The sequence below is a fragment of the Ahaetulla prasina genome, chromosome 3 (assembly GCF_028640845.1).
Source record: "Ahaetulla prasina isolate Xishuangbanna chromosome 3, ASM2864084v1, whole genome shotgun sequence".
Taxonomy (NCBI): domain Eukaryota; kingdom Metazoa; phylum Chordata; class Lepidosauria; order Squamata; family Colubridae; genus Ahaetulla; species Ahaetulla prasina.
Genome location: NC_080541.1, coordinates 186822045 through 186841202, shown reverse-complemented (window position 1 = coordinate 186841202; position 19158 = coordinate 186822045). Strand labels below are relative to the sequence as shown.

Sequence of the window (19158 nt, the reverse complement as noted above, 5' to 3'; positions counted from 1 at the left end):
CCCAACATACAGCGTGTTTGGTTATGGATTCATGTTTATTTTCTGCTTTTCTTATGGTAACAGACCATACTGTATAGAAAACCTATCCTAAAGATTAAGCAGAAGTAGTGGCTTCTGAATTTGGGGAGATAATCTTATGAAGCTTGCGGAAAGGGTGGCTCCTCGTTGCATGTTAAGTCTCTGGACACAGTTACAGAATTGATTTTTAGGATTGTTCTAGAGAAATAAAATTATAATGAATCTAGCTAGGATGGAGGCAATAGGGATAAGAGAAGCCTGATGATAAAGAAGAAGAGGACAACCACTTCTGAATGGATTTTGAAAGCAAATGGCTATAATGGGTGATTGTCTACTTATAAAATAATTACCATGGAGGTAGGGCCAATCAAAAAAATCATTTATTGGATGTTAGCACCCCACTATATTATCTGCCATCCCAGTTTTTCCACTGACATTTCTATAAATAAATATGGTGCTAGAATTATGAACTTGGCTCATATGCCAGATTTTTTTTTCAAAAAGTGATGGAGCAGAGAGCCTGGTTGGTATTAATGGAATTATCTTGGGTCAAAGTGGTGCCCAAGAGCATTATACCCTATATCAGTAGCAGTCATTATTGGATATAGTATCCTGTTAAACTGTCATGATGCTTTCTTAAAACAAGTTTAAGTTTGTCATATACATGTTTGGTTGCTCTTTGGTAATTATTAGAGTTGTAAGTAAAATATGATGCAATATTCTGATTTGATTAATTTTATTTACTTCATGATTTTATTCCCTAGTGTCAAATCTAGAGGTAATCTCCCACATGATATTGACTATAGCTCACAGTGCACGTATTGGTGGTTAGCTTGCCACCATTTACTTGATTAGCTTAATTTTCCTCTCATTTGTATGATACACTGAACAACAAATTAACCACTGGAGTTGGATGTCTATGGAGATTCTCAGTCATCTAGCTCATGGTTGTCCCAAATGTGCTTTTTTAAGAGGCAACTGGACTTTTTGGTTTTTCTTTGAAGACATTTTGCTTCTCATCCAAAAAGTTTCTTCAGCTCTGACTGGATGGTGAGGAATGGAAGGATTTATACTTCTTGCAGACAATTGGTCATTTATCATTATCAAATGACTAGCTATCTGTAAAGAGTATAAATCCTTCCATTCCCCACCATCCAGTCAGAGCTGAAGAAACTTTTTGGATGAGAAGCAAAATGTCTTCAAAGAAAAACCAGAAAGTCCAGTTGCCTCTTGAAAAAGCAAGAACATTGGAGCTGGATTTGCATGTCACAAGGAGATAGTGTTTCTTAAAACTATGATCCATAGAATATCAGGGATCCCAGAATAAGTTGAAGGGGTTCCATGAGTTTTTTATGCCACCAAATGCCTTGTAATGCCACTACTTCGAAGTGGACAGAAGCTCAAAAACAGCACTTTATAAAAGTAGCCTGTGCATTTTAACAGCTCAGGAAGAACTTTATCAGCTATAAGGGCTGAGTGAAAAATTATACCTGCACTTCTGTAATTATAGTTTAAATAGATATTTTAAAGAAAACAGAAAAACTTTGGTATTAACTATTTTGTTAGCTGTATTTATTTTTCCAATAATCACATTCCTGTAACATGGGACAATTTTCTTTAAAGCCATCACAAATTAACTCTACTTTTTTTCTTTAATCAAATCTTTTCCACCTCTTCATCTGAGTCAAATACATGCTTGTGAGGTTATTGCTTCGTTTTGGGAAAAGGTGGGAGTATATGGGCTAAATGGCAGATGGGATAAGACACCAAAAGTCAAATTTCACAGCTGCCTCTTGAGTGGCTTGCGAGGTGTGAGCCCTAATGTTTTCATAGTGTAGCAAAATTTCCTTCTGTGCTTCCAAGCTCTACTTAATCCTTGTTTCAAACTTTTGAACATTGAAATGAAGTGGTACTAGTTCAAGGAAATCCAGGGAATCCATCTGCCTTCCAAAAGCTGTAACCACTAGTTTTTCTGCTAGAGCCTGGGTTTTTTACCCCCCCACAGGTGAAACTTTTTGATAATATTTAATATACTGGCACTTCATTTCTGGATGATGAGTTCATATCACAATCCTGTGAAGAAATACCTCACTTTCTTAGCATAAATAAGAATTGCTAGCAAATATCAATTCTTGAAGATTTTATTTCTGCTCTTATCAATATGAAGCCTGATAGCAATTTCCCTTTCTTAGCTCATGAACCTTTCTCATGTGAAACGCATCAGTTGCTACCATGGATTATTACTTTGTTCTTGATCACGCAAATCAGCTTTGTGCTTGACTATTATTTTGGGGGGGGGCTGTTTGGCTCACAGTATTTCATCAACATAGTTACGCTATGCTGTGTCTCTACATTTCTTTTTCTTCTGGGACCATCCACTCAGTTTGAAAGAAAAAAAATCCCTTCTTTTATTTGACTTCTTTCTGTTTGCCAATGGCTGAAGAGCTTCCAAAAAAGACATCTACTCCATTCTGCTCCCACACCCATTTCAAAGTTTTATGTTTATTGACACTCCCCTCTTCTAAGCTGGGGAGAAAGCTCAAATAGGAGAGGAAGGTAGCAGAGATGCTTGCATTTCTAAGCAGCCTGTTTTTCCATACGTAACCAAATAATTGTATATACATTTTAAGAATTTAAGAATGCAGATATAAAACAATTGTCTGAGCCTTAAATCTTTGTATGAAGGCAGTCTTTTTGAGCTGGAATTCCTACTGCAGCTACACTTACACGTAGTTGCAGACTGTCAGGGAAACTGAGAAAGGGGAAGGGCTCCTTACTCTTATTCATGATTTTAATTCTGCATGCAAATATATCATCTGAATAAAGTTTAAGCAGTAGCCACTATGGCATGGGTGTCAGTCAAACTCACCACGTCATATTGATGTCATGTGACATATCATGACATTTTGCCTTTGTGAAGCTGGGATGGGCATGTCCTGCTCATGACACATCAGGCCCGCGGGCCACCAGTTTCACACTTCTGCATGGAATATCCAATAGCAGATCAAAACTTTAACCTAGATTACAAAATCAATTTGGGGATGGTGGGAGTCCTAGGATGCAAAATACTTGTATTATGCCTCCTGGATGCTTAGTTAAAAAAAACTTGGAAAGAGTAAAAAAAAAAGGTACAGTAGCACCAAAAATTCATGCTTCTAAAGTAGTTTCACTGCCAAACTTGCTTTTGTGATGGAGCCATTGGCACTGGGTTCTCTGCCATAATTCTTTTTTTCATTGATTGGTTGCTATACCTCTTCAGTCTCAGCATATGGGGCGGTTCTTTAATTTTATCCCCAAAATACAGAATATTACTGGCTAATTCAAGTCTCCCCAGCACAAGACCAGTGTCTTAACCACTATATACCATAGGTTCACTATAGGTACACTATAAGCCAAAAACAAACCACATTTAGCATGTTGTGTGAATTTAGCCAACATGTTCTAAAGCTTTTGCCTTTTTGTCTAGAGATTCCCAAAGAATGAAGTAACTACCAACTGATCCTTGGGATAATTTGCCTAACGTAACTATTAATTACAGCTGTATTGCACGATTAATCTAATACATTTTGCCGACTAAGGCAAGGCTGAAAAGCAATAGGTACTTATCACATGTAAACATGAGCATTTTCAAAACTTAAAGATCCTAAATACAAGAATTCAGTTATTTCAAACCCACACCAAAAAATAGCAGGTTTCTAACAAGTTGCAGCTTCCCAAAAGACCAAGAACCTGCTCCTTGAAGTGACACTTCTTTTAATGACCCATGTGAACAATGTTTTTCAAACTGTTCACTGATCATCCTCAAATGATGTATTAAAATCATGTTTGCATATGATAGTGTAACTTACTAGTTCAAAAGATAGTCTGTTGCTTTGTGGCTCAGTATATTGAGACTTTAACTAATTGTATTAATACATTAAGGGGTGATACAATTTATCCATGGATATCTGCTTTCTGACACAAAACAATACAAGTGATATAAATAAGTGTTGGACTTCAGGATAACTTCAAATTTCAAATGCTACTGAAATAGAATGGGGTTTAAGACAGATTTCACGTATTTGCTTAAACCAAAGGCAAGCAGCCTTTTGGTGATTGGAACCATATTTCCTAACCTTATTTAAGAGTTTTAAAGACTATGTAAGCTACAAAATGGAAAAGATGTATCAAATGCAGGGATTTGTTGGATGGATGGAGGATATAATTATTTTGATTCCAATGCAGTATTACCCTATTTCCAATTTGAAGCATTAGGAAATTGTACTATATTTTCAGCAATCATGCTTGGAGGGGTACCAAAAAACCCAAATACACTCCCTAATTTATATGATCCCTGAATCACGAATCATCTATCCTGTGCTGTGCACTAATGGCAGCTGTATTATTCTTGCACCAAATCTATGTTTCCAGGGGCAAGCACATAAAACATGCCTCCTGTAATTAGGTTTTGGAGTGAACAAAACCTATGCAGGGAATAAAGAAGAAATGGGACTGACAGGTTTCTCTCCCAGTCTCCGTTTTCAGGTCTTTTAATAGTCGCGTGACTGGTAGAAATAGGAACTGCAACACCCACCCACCCACCCGTTTCTTAATCTCTTCAGTTGCCTCAAAAAAATGGAGCGACAAGTATGGGAGCGGGAAGAGAAGAAATGGTAATCTTTGCCATTTTCGGCTTAGCAATAGATGTTCAGTGAACCACCGGGCATCAAAACTTCCCGAGAACAACGCTGCTTCTGCAAACAGCGCTGCACGCATGCGCCATATATCCCTACTTACTCGAACCCTTGCGCTTCACTCCCCCTGCCTCTTTTCCTGGCCTGGATTCCTGCGCATGCGTGAATCGACCCTGCTTTCCCCGCGAGTCTCGCGAGAAGCCGGGATTTATTCCTACGTGCTGTGCCGTGCTGCTCATGGCGGCGCTGGAGCGGGGGCGCTGAGCTGTTGGGGTAAGTGAGGTTCTCCGAGAGGAAGACTAATGGCCTTTCTTGTCCTGCGTGGCGGCTTCGTGGAGGACAGACGGGGAGCTTGGAGTGGCTTGGAACGTCTCCTGTCACAGTCCCTGGGACCAACGGTCTAGTGCGGGTGGGACCCCTCCCCCACCCACCGAGAGCCTTCCTATTTGACAGCAAAAGGGAGCGAGAGGGGGGAGAAAAGGAACGTTGCCGAGACAAGCTCGCTCTCTTCACCAACCCCTCGGTTTGCCCTTAGGCAGGGCCGAGACAGAGAGAGAGACGGAAAACCAATGGGCCCAAGGCTCGACATTACTACGCTTCCCAGTGTGCGCGACGCGTTTTGCCTTTTTTTTTCCCCGCAGGGGCCGATGGGGGATTGAGTTTAGGGGTGCGGCGGCAGCGGCGATAAAAAACTCTCCAATTCCCATCGTGATGCCTCTGAAAGATTAGGCTACTAGGCCTGCTGGGGGATGAAGTTCTTGGTATTTTACAGTCTACGGAGCGAAGCCAGCCGTGCAGACTACCTCTCCCAGCATGCAGCGTGCGGACGTGGGGAGGGGAAGGGGCGGTCAATCTTCCTTTGTGTGAGGGGGAGCTGCCGCCATTTTCCTTCTCTCTCTCTCTTCCCCTCCCCCCCCATATCTTGTTCGGGGAGGGGAGCAAATAGTGGACACGCCTCAGATACTTGAGGGAATTATCTCCGGTTGGTGTAGTAGCTACTATGTAGCTAGCAGCGGAGCGTGCATTTCTAGATTCCACTCTTACGTTTTTCAGTAGTAGTATAATTGCTGGAAGCAAGGCTTTTGCACTCTTCCTATTCGGATATAAAGCCTAGTCTTATCGCCCCTCAGTAGCAGGAGCCACCATCTTGCAGCCTAAGGACTGCATGCTGTGGCTGAACGTCTTTGTAAATCTACAGGAGGAAATGGGGTGGTAACTCACGTTTCCCTTATTTTCTTTAATGAAAATGTTGAAACTATTTTTTTTTCAAAGTCTTAGATTCTCATTTGAATACTACTGATACAATTGGACATTGGTCACTTACCGAAATGTGTAATCATTTGTTTTACTCAATTTGTGTCTGAGTGGCTCACGATGCAACAAACAGGATAAAAGCACTATAGTAAGAAACAACATAACGAAAACCAAACTATAAAAAGGGGGAAAAAAGATGACAAACCCAGCAGACGTTCAAATTTAACATCCAGCATTTTAACATTCAGAATAGGGAGCTTCAACTATCTTAATCCAAGGCCTGAGAGAAAACCAAAGCTTTATCCAGAACACCAGCAGGGTGGTAGCCACTGGATTTGGGGGTCTTGGAACCTCATTCCAAGTAGATTTTAATTTTAATTAAAAATTAATTTTAATTTTAGAGCAAATTATTGAGACTTCATTGCCATATACTTTTTTTCAAAAATGCCAAATATATTGCTAAGGACATTTTTTGTAGTCACAGAAAATTATTTTTAATACAAGTTGAAATTTGCTGCCATTTGAAAGAATAGATTTTTCTCCCGTTTTTGTTGAGTTAATTTGAGTTCACTTTGTTTTCAAGCCAGAGCCTCCAATTCCGCTGGTTTTTCCAGTGAGAAAAGAGTCTAATGCCCTGTTTTCAAAGTCATGTAATGTAATTACAGGTCATTCCTATGCAGCTATATTTAAAAGCAAACGCTGAATTCAATGGGCCCTGGTTACACCCTTATTGCACAACACCATGCGTGATTATTCCAATGTAATCCTTACTGAATTCTGTGGGAGTTAACTCCAAATAAGTATAGAATAGTCGTTACAGCATTTTACTTTTGCTGTCTTTAATAAAGTTATATTTAATTCCTAATTATTGTAGGTGAAACAGGCTTTTCTTCATATTAATTCATTTATATAAAGGAAAATTAAACAGTATGTGTTGACTACAAATGAAAAAAATATTTTGAAAAATATTTTAAAGTAATTTAAGCTAAATATATTTGTCATGAAGAATACTATTCCCAGAAAAACGTTTTCATATCAGCAATAAAAGCTACTACTATTTAACTCACTTATGCAGATAGGTTAAAAAAACAATATCCATGTGTCAGAATCAAATAATAAATATTCAGAAGGGGATAAGTCTGAACTTTCTCTTTCCTCTGACTGACTTGTGTTAATCCTTCAAGATCACATGTTGTATTAGAGACCACTGAATTGAATGAAAGCTTGGCAACTGCACTGGGTGTTTACCATCAGGAGGAATATTTATAGCTGCTGAGTTGAAAAGAATTTAAAATAGAGGCTCAAGCTAATTTCACAAAAGCTCTTCTAAGGTTTTGCAGCTTTGATAAAACATTGGATTTGATCATCGGATGTAGAAATTTTTGGAAATAATTTTATTTATATTGTCATATTTCTTTGAGGCAAACCCTGGTGAATTTAGGCATAGATAAACATTTATCTCTTAGTAAATATATAGGGGATTAGGGTTTTGTTTTTTGTATTCAGCAGAAATGATTTTCTGATTCTAGGAATACTTGTATTGAAATAACCACTTACTATAATTTTTCCCAAATAAGTGTGCATATTTAACTTCCTGAAAAAAGCATATTCGAGATTTCATCTTCTACATAGGCTAGGGCCACTAGGCAGATCTTTTTAATGAAACTTCAAAGTTCCTATTCCTCGTTTAAGCAATCTTGATGTAGTGGTTAAGATGCTGGCTTAAAAACCAGGAAACTGAGTTCTAGTCCCATATTAGGCATGGAAGCCCGCTGTGTGACTTTGGGCCAATCACTTTCAACCCAACCCACCTCACAGGGTTGTTGCTATGGGGAAAATAGGAGGTAGGAATATTATGTATGTTTTCCTACCTTGAGTTAGTTAAAAAGAAGTAAAGGTGGGATGAATAAAATATGAAGATGGGTACTTTTCAGTTTGAATTATTGGGATTGTTTTTAAAGCAATTTATACTGGCATTTCTTCAGTAATATATGAAAGCACTTCCAATTGGAAATGTTATCTTCCACCCAAAATAAAATGGACTAAGCAGAGCTGATAGAAAAAGATATAATGTTTTAAAACTGGAGGGTATCATTCCTTTTTCTTCTCTCCTGTTCCCTAGCATTTGTTTCTGGTTACTTCTGTCTCCAGATTATAATCTTAAATATTTTACCTTTTCCTTTGGCTAAATGACTCAGTTGTTCCTTTACAGCATTCTATATTACATGCCCAAAGATTGTTGGATGCTGAGAATACTCCTTCAACATTAAACATAATTGATCCTACCCTGTATCCTGTCTTTTACATACAGTATAAGAAAAAAATACTTGTCTGGAATAGAAAATTTGTAAACAGTTTCTGAAGGACTGCCTCTTTTAAATATTCTTTTTCTGGGACATAGAATTTGAGAATAAAATTATTTGTAACACCATTGCCCCCTGTTTGAATATAGAATCACAGCATAAAGACTATTTTAGGAAAACATTTTAACAGTTAAATGTATTGGTAATAAACTTTATTTAACTATATTAAATACAGGGATTAGGTTAAAAGATACTTGTATTTGGTTGCTACTTAGTTACCTTTTTTTGTAATATTTTATAGTATCTATTATAGCCAACAATAGTACATTGCAGACTGAACATCAGCATTTTCAAGTCATCTTTTTCTTAGAAGAAAATATATTTCTTTTTTAAAGAATTAGGTGTCTCTGGTCTTTCTGTGCAGTTGGAATTTAGAATATGTGAAGGATGCCACCAATAAAGGTCTTTATTTTTCACAAAACTACTATCACCGTACACATTTGAACAGAAGATACCCATTTCATAGAAAGAAAAGCTACGATAGCTGGAAGACCAATAACTTGTCCAGCTACCTAAACATGAAACACATATAAAGTTTTAATTAATTTTATAAGTACAGAAATGTATGCTATTATATGAATTAATTTTGTGAATACAAAAATGTATAAAAATAATTTAAGAAAAATACCAATCTTTTATTGTGATTAAGAAATAATTTATCTAAAAATGACTGAGATAGAAATGAAGCTAAAGTCACAAAACATTTCTAAGAAAGTAATTGAGTTTTGGTTTAAGAATGTAAATATAAGAAAACTAATATGTAAACCATGAGTCCCCCATGACTCTTCGTCTCTCATTCTATATATGCAGCAGCCCTTTGAGGTTGTAGGAAACAGATTCCACAAGGCTAGAGCTAATCTTTATTGGGATGTTCTATTATTAACCGTAATCTTCCAATTCTGACTTTTTTCTCCCCTTACTCTTATAACCAAGTGTCTTAGCGGGAAGCCAGCCTGAGTCTCTTCCTAATACTGGCTTCTTTTTAAGAGCTCAAGGAATACTTCTGCCCCAGCATCCCTTTTTTTGTAAACATTTCTAAATTTTCTCTGAAGACAATCTCAGTAGCTGTTTACAGTATTCAAAATGTATGTCTTGAATTAAATATACAAAACTTGAGGTTTCTTCATTAGTGCTATTACCTAAATTTCCCTAAAAATCCCAAGCCATTCCATGTTACAAGACAAGGGGGTTCAATTTCAATCTTTTCAGAAGTTTCATTTTATACTGATATTTCTAAGGTCTTGATGAACCAACCACAAGGTCCAAAATAAGACATTTTTTAAAAAGAAAATAAATCATAGCCAAATTGTAGATCATAGTTATTCGAGTGCATTATGAACACAGGATTAGGTATCTGCACTTACTGTGATGGTTATAGATACTATATTACTTGACTCTAGAAAATGTTTCAAATTTATAATTACTCTTGTTTTTACCTGCTATGTTGAAAAAATTGACATTTAAATTTCAAATATGAAAATTGTGAGCCATAAATAGTGAAATATTCTGAGTAGTGTGATAGATGAGAATTAGCAAGACATAAGTTAAATTCCAATTCGGTCATGAAACTTAGCATGTGACTTTGGATCAGTCATTTTATATTTGCCTAATCTGTTTGCATGAGTTTAAAATAAGACTTGAGAGAGCAGTATGCTTTTAGTTTCTTGGTGGAAATGTTCTGTAGGAATCAGTAAAATATGTTTTTGTTTAATTGGTTTTGTATTCAGTGCATTAGCAACACTTGTTTTTCATTGAATTTTTGAAGCTTGGTTAAACACTAGTAATGTCTGGAATTTCTTCTCAGAGGTGGGATCATATTTATGGGGTACAGAAATATCTAAAATGTATATCATAATAAATTTGTTTATCCTTTTTCCCCTCCAGTATGAAGTGTAACAGAATAGAATTTACCACCTGAAACTGCTGCTTCAAGTTCAGATCAGGAAAGGAACACATTACATCGTAACAACAAAACAAGACCAAAGAAGAGTAAACTTTACACTGAAGACACAACACTTGATCTGAAACAAGAAGTTTGTGCCTACTCAACAGCTTCAAAAGAGCACGTCCCAACGCTGCTAGTAGTCTTTGTTTTCTTCAGTACTGTGCTGAAATTGTCCAGTGCAGCACCAGTTATTCTTTATTAGCTTGATAGATCACTTGTCTCTTGCTATTTCTTTTTTTTTTTTAACAATAGCAATCTTCAAACTTTGAAACGTGTGCAGAAACGAAGAAACGGCAAATACTACTGAAAGTGCAATATTAGAATATCACTGCGAGGTTGGTCCATGTACTGTGTTGAACAGCAATATATTTATTTCAAATTAAAAGTACCATAAAATGAGTTAAATAATCATTTTGTTTAAATCTTGTCTTTATTGGTCAAAATATCAAAGCAGATCTAACATTTGGCTTGTCTTTAAATTACTGAAATTCTTTAGAACTGCCATTTCGTTCTATTTGTTGAGCTAACCATGGAATGCAGTCTTATTATTGTAACTTTCTTTAAGCTTTCTGCTACTATTTTCCAGTTTCTCGCTTTTGAAATCAGTTTATTCTAATGCTATAAATCTGGATCTCAAACTTTCTCCATATCCTTCTCCCAGTTACTGGTATCGGTCAGTGAGTCTCCATTTCATAAGCTGGTAGGCTAAATGTGAATTTTATGCTGTAAAGATAACTCATTAATAGTAATGAGTTCAATTAGCAACCAGCTTGTGTTCATTTCAGAACCCCTCAAAAAACAAAAACAAAAAAACAACAAAAAAAACCTAATGCTTTCTTAACTAGCACATCAATCCCTTCCTGTCTAATATTCTAGGAAGCTGCCACAATGGCAGCTTTTTTTATGACACTGGATAAGTGACAGATATACATTGACAAGGTTGTCTTGTTTGATTTTGTTATATGCAGCATTATAAAATTAAGTTGAAACAGGCGTAAAAATATGGCAAGCACCTGGAAAGAATTTGTTGAATTTTCCATGCCGTCTTCTCCCCCTACTGCATACGTTAGTGCCAACCTGGGCAATGCATCTCCAGTCGGACTGAATTTATCACCTTATGGCCAATCAGTAAGTTCTTTTGCCATACTAGCAATATTCTTAAGGGTAAAGCCAAATTAGCTCAGATGGTGTGATATAACAACCTTTGAGCAAAAGAAAAAGTGTGGCCAATTTGCAGATAGCAGAAAACACTGCTCATTTTGTGACCTCTGAGCCTTCTTTTAATCATGCCAGAGACATGAGCAGACTAAATATCCTTAGCTTCAGTTTGGAATCATTTCACACTCACTCCTCATTCCCAATCATTCTTTTCATTGGTCATTGTGCCAGGCCTAATTCCTGTTTGAGGGCAATTGGTTACCTCTCCAGCTGTTTAAAAGGCAAAGTTACCCTGGAACATAGATGTCCACATCCTATGCAGATTCAAAATTTGAAAGTATTCAGTTGAAAATAGGCAGTGCCCACACCTGTCAAATTTGCTTATATAAGAATTTTACCTCTTAACAAATATATTTGTTAATTATTTAATCCTTTTGTATCATGGTCCTTTACAAGTACAGAAATTGTGTGCTTCTCCAACAAGCTTTTAAAATTAGCCAGTAATCACTGGGGTGGTGTTTTAATTGATAGCCTTCATCTAAGAGGTGCATTTTGGTTCTTACGTTTGGTGTATCAAAACATTGGAGAGGGAGTTGTATTAACATTTCTGAAGGCTTGCTTTTTATTAAATAATAAAGTATAAGATAGTTATGATCCTGAAGTATATGAGACATCTTTATTAGTACCTTATTTACAAATAATTGAGAACTGTTGAAACTGAACTTTCAGAAGTGGGGAGGGAAATCTTAGCTCAGTGATAGAGCACATGAAAATGCCTTTGTTTAATCTCTTATATCTCCTGGTTAAAAACATATATAGCAGAAAGACTTGGAAAGACCTTTGCTCAGGACCATGGATGCTGCTATCAGTCAAAAGATATAGCACTGGGCTAGATAGATAGTTATGGGCAATGGTCTGACTTGGTGTATGGCAGCTTCATTGTTTTAATACAAAGATTATTCTAGGATATAGGCCTTTGCCTCATTTACTGACCTAAAATTTTTAAATGCATATGTATGTAGAAATGTCTAATATGGATTTTGGCATACAAACAGATGGCCAACAAATGTGTATGATTTAATATTAGTACTATAGTACATTCAATAATATGCAGGCCATAAATAAGTGATACAGCATTGTCACTTGAATTCATCTGTGTACAATTCAATTGATATTTGCTTAATATGTGTATATTTAAGCTGCTGAAGAACTGTGACTTTGTGTTAACTTGCCATTCTTCCTAAGACTAAATTCAATTAACCAAATTTTAAAGTGCTTGTACCTGATATTCAGGTTCGTCTATAATTTGTCCCCTAAATTAAGGATTGAGAAAATAGGAATGGCAGTCTCTCTAGTCATGTGAAAATAGGTTAGTATCTTAATTCTAATTAATAAATTATAACTCTTCAATTATACTGTTTATAACTTATGTCTTTGGGACTTTTATTGAGTTGAAAAATTTCAGCCACAAATGCAACTTGCATAATAAGTAGGTTTATTTTTTAGGGTTTTTTTGTAGCCCAGTAAAATTAATAACAGTTCTCAAATTCAGAGTTATGCTATCCCTTTGAAATAGAAAAGGAGAAAAATAATAGATAATGAGTATATTATCTGCCATAGTACAAGGATATTTGAAGTGGTACAGCTTTTAGCTCAATCCACTGCTTGCATATATTTCTTCCCAATGACACATGTTGGATTTTTGAAAATATAAAAAAACTAGAATATTGTTGGAAAGAAATTACTGACCTAGAAATAGAGCTTGGTCATACATTTAGACTAATTCCAGAACAATAAGGATATCTAAATTGACTGCTTTTGATTTGCAGCTAAGTCTCTTGAAACATGGATTTAATAGTTATTGGATATTGCTAAAGATGTGCTAATTATTGACTAGTTATACTGTGTACTATGTTATCACAGCTGTATGAGATGGAGAACCATTATACTGTGTCATCAGATCCTCTCCCCCCTCCTGCAGCTCCCCCTCCTTCTCATCCTTTACCTTTTTCTTCATCTACTTCATCCGGGTCTAAAAAACCGAAGAGGACCCCCCTTTATCAGAGATCTGTAAGTCAGGGCATCTATTGGCAGACATGCCATCTCAGCATGGGAATCCTTAGCATTTAACTCTTCTCTGCATATGTTCTCACTTCTAACCTCACTGGTATTAAATCTCCTCAACAGGTTAAGGAGTATAATTCATCTATACCAATGGGCAAACTTGCTGAGTTCTCAGATTTTGCTTTCCTGTATCTGTTTTAGAAACTTGATGAAAGCCTGGTTTTCTTATACATACGTTGATTGTATTTTCATTGTATGCATTCAAAGGTGTTAAAAATTATTTTATTGGCTTACAGATGTGAACAAAATGAACAGACTTCTGTCCTAAGCATATGCAAAAATTATTATTGTTTTTCTCCTCTAGATGATGTCAATCATGTCATTCTGGAGGTGGTATGGAGTTTAATCCAGCTCATGCTGTTCTGGATTAAATGGGACCATTTGTCAAATATCAGGTTTTTTTTCCCCCAATTCAGCAGATTAACCTCTACAAAAATCACACCATCTCTGAAATGGCCAAATGGCTTAAATCTGTTTAATTATATTTATATTAGGAAACAATAGGATGGTGCAAAAATTGTAAACACTTAATGACTTCCATTGGAAAAAGTTGCATCTTATGATGCTATTCTTGAATTGTGACATATACATTTGTGGTTTTTAATTTGATTAGTAATTTTATGTATATATGGGGGCTTTCTGTTCTTATTTTTTGACAATAGCATTTCACATCGCCAGCTCCTGCACTATTTGACTAAAAAAATTCTAATATTTGTTTCAACTCTCCAAGGTACACTTAAATCAGAAAGTTCTATGCTTTTGAAGGGATTTACTTTTAAATAATTCTGTTTAGTGGGACTTTTGTATCTGCAGCAGCTGCATACCAGATTAATTCATAACATTGTAAAGACAACCCTCTCCTTTAAAATGAAATACTTTTTAAAAACCTAAACAGTTTGCTCAGTCTCAGTTTAATGAGTAATTGACTATTCATCAAATGTAGATTTCAAAGTTGCTTATGTTTACAATTCTGAATTCTTAATAGCTCCTTATGGTTATAGGAATGTTAGTTTGTTTTCTTAAACAGATACACAGGAAACTGCATAAAATACAGAGGAACAGTATGCATGATTTTGGCATTGCTTTGCCTTGAACTCTGACTTGCATGAGATGGTTACTGTAAATATTTACAGGGAGCTTCTGATACTAACCTCTTTTTGGACTTAATTTAATTTGATAACTAAACAGATTGGAGTTTTTTTGAAAGTGTGACTTAAGAAAAAATAATATAACATGTTGATGAGAACTTAAAATTCCAATCTTTCCTTTATGTTCTTCTGTGGGTTTAAAAATCTCTATGGATGGAAAAGTATTTAAATTCAGTGGACATAGCAATTAGCTTTGAAATTTAATAAACATTAATCTGCTAGCTATGTTCAAAGAATAAATTATGAAAATTGCCATGACACTAATTTGATTTGGAAAATGTCTTAAAATTGTGTTAGTTTTTTTGTGGCTTTGCTTTCTTGGTTACCTCCATTAGCAAAGTCAAATGTTAATTGGTAACTTCAAATCTGTTTTAATATTATGGGTGTAAATGTGAAATAGAATAGCATAGTAACTTTTAGTACAAAGTTATTACTTCAGTGTGGTGTAAAAAAGTGTCACACAAAATCTGTTCAAATTGCTAGAAGCCTACATGCCTCTTTTATAATAAGCATTGGCTATTACATTATATTTATCCTGAATTAACAAATAACAGTATAAAAGAAAAAGAGAATATCCTTAGAGGAACTTACAAATTTATTTTTAATTCCAGATGAGCTTTGATCCAAACCTTCTCCATAACAATGGACACAACGGGTACCCCAATGGTACTTCTGCAGGATTGCGCGAAACTGGGGTTATTGAAAAACTGCTGGCCTCCTATGGATTCATTCAGTGTTCAGAACGGCAAGCTAGACTGTTCTTCCATAGTTCACAGTATAATGGTAATCTACAGGAGCTCAAAGTAGGAGGTAATTAACTAGTAGAGGATTGTTCTTGTATGCGAGAAGGCTAATTTCTTCTAGAGACGTATCTGCTACTGTAAACAGTAGTGGCTGAACCATCAGATAATGAGAAGTAAAATCAAATTCAGTTCAAATGTTAACGGGATCAGATTAATCATGAAATAACTTTTTTCTAAAAAGTTATTCTTCATACTGCATGTTGGAGAGAACATTCTAGAAAGTTTAGTTAGGATTCCTAAGTGAGAAGATGAGAAATGGCAATAATTTTGCATATTAGTATCTTTCACTGTGCACCTTCAAGAAACAGTTATGTATACACTACGATTGTGCAAAGATTCAAAGGATTCAGAGGACAAAGTATAATTCAGAGCAACTTGAAAGCACATTTCTTAGGAACAACTTAAATGTGCCTTGAACTTGTATTCATCTGGGGAGAATAGGGCACGTCATCTACGGTATATTGCAACACAGGTTTTAGCCTTTGATTCTGGATTTTGCACTGTATTAGAATGCATATTATAGGACATGTTGAGAATGGTGAAATTTGAGCTATGTGGTATCTGCTTTTTTTTAAATTATGCAACATTTTTTGGTACACAAGTTAATGTGAAATAAATTCCATGGAATCAGAAAATTAAAACAAATAGAGTATATGTTATTTCAAAATCACATTTGCTTTTCATATTAACTAAGTATAAATGAACCTATGAACCCTTATTTTATTATGTGATTTTAGTTCCTATTAAATATTCAAATTAGAGTAATATTTTATTGTTACATCTTTTTGAAATTGTATGAGCTTTATTGACTTAGAAGTTATCTTGACATGGTTTTACCACTAAATTGAAGCCTATAAATTAATAAATATCATTTGTTTACAGATGATGTTGAATTTGAAGTATCTTCTGACCGGCGAACTGGAAAACCGATTGCAATTAAACTGGTGAAGATAAAAACTGAGACCTTACCTGAAGAACGAATAAATGGACAAGTTAGTGCCTATTCTTAGGGGGGTTTTGTTTTTCTTTTCAATATGCATGCCATTTTCAGCTGCTGTGGTCAAACGAAAAAGGATAGAATTAAATGTAGCATGCCTCTCCTTAGTTGCATTAAAATATTTTTTTCAAATATACTTTTTTTCCTCCTTTTGGTAAGCACATAAAAATTAAGAAATTTACCTAACCAGGAACAATTCTTACAGTTAATAAAAGTACTGTAAGATAAAAGCTTTGCAGCATGGCATACTGTTATGGGTTACCTGTTAAATGCATCCCTGAGTGTGTTATAGAAGTCTGATGCATAATGGTGCCTGTAGAAATAATTAGCAATGGATTTTTTTTTTGACTGGTAGGTTGTGTGTGCTGTTCCTCACAACTTAGAGAGTAAGTCTCCAGCTGCCCCGGGTCAGAGTCCAACAGGGAGTGTATGCTACGAACGTAATGGGGTAAAAATTATGTATTTACTAAAAAATGTTTCACTGATCCTCCAGTGTAGTTTAAACTAAAATACTTACCAGAATAGACCGTTAAATATGTATTTGCTTTACAAAGTTTAAATTGCTTATTAATCTATTGATATATAAATGCATAAAGTTTAGCATACTGGTTATAATTATGAAGTATTTTTAAAATACAGATTAGAATAAAAGGTCAGTTAAAATATTATTAGCAAACAACTTCATTGTTGGAATTTATTTATTATAAAATTATATAATATTGTAAATTTCTGACCACTTCCTAAATTCCTAAATTCACATTTAAACTAACCTGGAGATTATATTTTGTCTCACTTTAAATCTGATAGCAAACTGTTCATGCAATCAAATTATAATTACAGGAAGTCTTCTACTTAACTTACACCCCAGAAGATGTTGAAGGAAATGTTCAATTGGAAACTGGTGACAAAATAAACTTTATTATTGATACAAATAAACAGTAAGTGGATATCTTGTATTGCACTAAATAATTTTTAGCTGGAAGTATCTTTAAAATGTATTTTTACTTGAAACATGGTTAATAAACTTTGAAACATTCTTTTGGGTATAGTACTGTGTATCTGGGAACAGTAATTGATAAAGCACATTTATTGTCTGTTTCAAGGGTAATCTGAGGTAATGTCAATCAAGGTCTATAGTTCTTGTTAGATGCAAACTAAGAATATATTTTTCAAACAAAGTTTTAGCAATATGACATCTAGTTTGTTCTAAGTTTTCCAATCATAGGAAATGACTGGTTTGTTCCAAGGCTCAGTTGTGAGAGAAAGTTTGTGAATCTTCTAGAACTATCTATAATTTTGCAGGATTTTATCTTAAAATGTGATTAGAGCTTCATGTATGCCTTATTTATGACTAAACAGAAGCTGAGTAAAGAAATAGTATCTCAAACTGTGTATTATATTATTTGTATTGAAAATACTGAACCAACATTTGTTGTTAGAAAAGGTATATGAAACCCTAGATAGCATCAGCAACTTAGCCCGCGGGCCAGATGTAACCTGCTCTCCAAAATCATGTAGCCCATAGTCCCAAAAGCAAATATATGCACCCAGCCTATAAGAGAACATTTGTCCATTTGGCTGTTCTTCTAAGCATTCATAATCTCTTTAGGCAGGCATTTGATAATGGTTTCATTAGCTGCCTAAGTGGATGGAACAAGTCCCCTGCCTGGTGCTGGCTAGAGCAAGCCATGAAGATAAGATTGCAGTGGCATGGCTTTGGGCTCCTATGCAGAAGATGATTGCTGATTCCTGCCCGAGGATAACTAACTCTTAATGGAGTAGGTTAAGTTAGAAATTCTAATCAATAAGATGATATTTATGTAGCAGTTTGGTCCTCTCCAATCATTAACATACATGCTCTTTGGCATCATTGAAGTCTGCTGTTCCTGACACAGGTTGCAGTCATCAGAGACTGCTCACCAGGCATATGTCCAGTCAGAAGAGACCTCTCAAGAAAAATGGGGAAAATCAGTGCTCATGAATCTGGAATGGATTACAGAATTATTATCGAACACTTTGTCTTCTATCAGACAGTGGTTAAGCAGTTATTAAAGAAGTGGAAAAAGTGCAATACTGTTATTACCCTTATAGGAGTGACTATCCAAGTCATTATAAGACCAGGGCGTACAGTGCTTTAGAAAAGCACAGAGAATCTCAAGGTAACAGCAAAAGAGTTGCAGGCCATTCAGATATCAAATGTTTATGAATCTTCTATAAGGAAAACATTGAACAAGAGTGGTGTGCGTAAGAATAAACCAAGAAGGAAATAATTTATCTTTAGAAGACACATTACTGTTCATCTCATATTTGCCAGCAATTATCAGGATGATCCTGCTATTTAAGGCTATTTAAACACTGAAACTTTTAACTATTAATGAGAAATATGTTTGGGGGGGGAAATGAAATACAGGTAGTCCTGCTTAACAATTGCCTTGTTTAGCAACTATTGAAAGTTACAAGAAGACTGAAAAAGTAACTTTACAACAGGCCTTGCCCAAAAAACTTTACAGTGTCCCTATGGTCATGTGATCTACATTCAGACCCTTTGCAGTTGACGGGCATTTCCTGTGTTCACATGATCATCTTGTGTGTGCTTCATAGCTGGCTTCCAACAAGCAGAGTCAAAGGAGGAGCTGGCAGAAAAATCACAAGGTGTTATCATGTGATGTCTCAAA

General features: G+C 35.5%; 1 protein-coding gene across 5 annotated transcripts in view; it reads left to right on the top strand.

Moving 5' to 3' along the window:
- Positions 1 to 4824: 4824 nt before the first annotated feature.
- CSDE1 (cold shock domain containing E1) overlaps positions 4825 to 19158 on the top strand; it is a 43478-nt gene continuing 29144 nt past the window's right edge. The window contains exons 1-8 of one of the 5 annotated variants that reach the window (XM_058176869.1): positions 4825 to 4964; positions 10193 to 10588; positions 11222 to 11381; positions 13335 to 13481; positions 15295 to 15493; positions 16369 to 16478; positions 16839 to 16931; positions 17324 to 17421. In XM_058176869.1, the coding sequence (XP_058032852.1) occupies positions 11256 to 11381; positions 13335 to 13481; positions 15295 to 15493; positions 16369 to 16478; positions 16839 to 16931; positions 17324 to 17421 (773 nt within the window). In that variant the 5' untranslated portion in view covers positions 4825 to 4964; positions 10193 to 10588; positions 11222 to 11255. The remainder of the gene's footprint in view (positions 4965 to 10192; positions 10589 to 11221; positions 11382 to 13334; positions 13482 to 15294; positions 15494 to 16368; positions 16479 to 16838; positions 16932 to 17323; positions 17422 to 19158) is intronic. The other 4 variants (XM_058176873.1, XM_058176871.1, XM_058176870.1 and 1 more) reach the window with 4 other exon arrangements.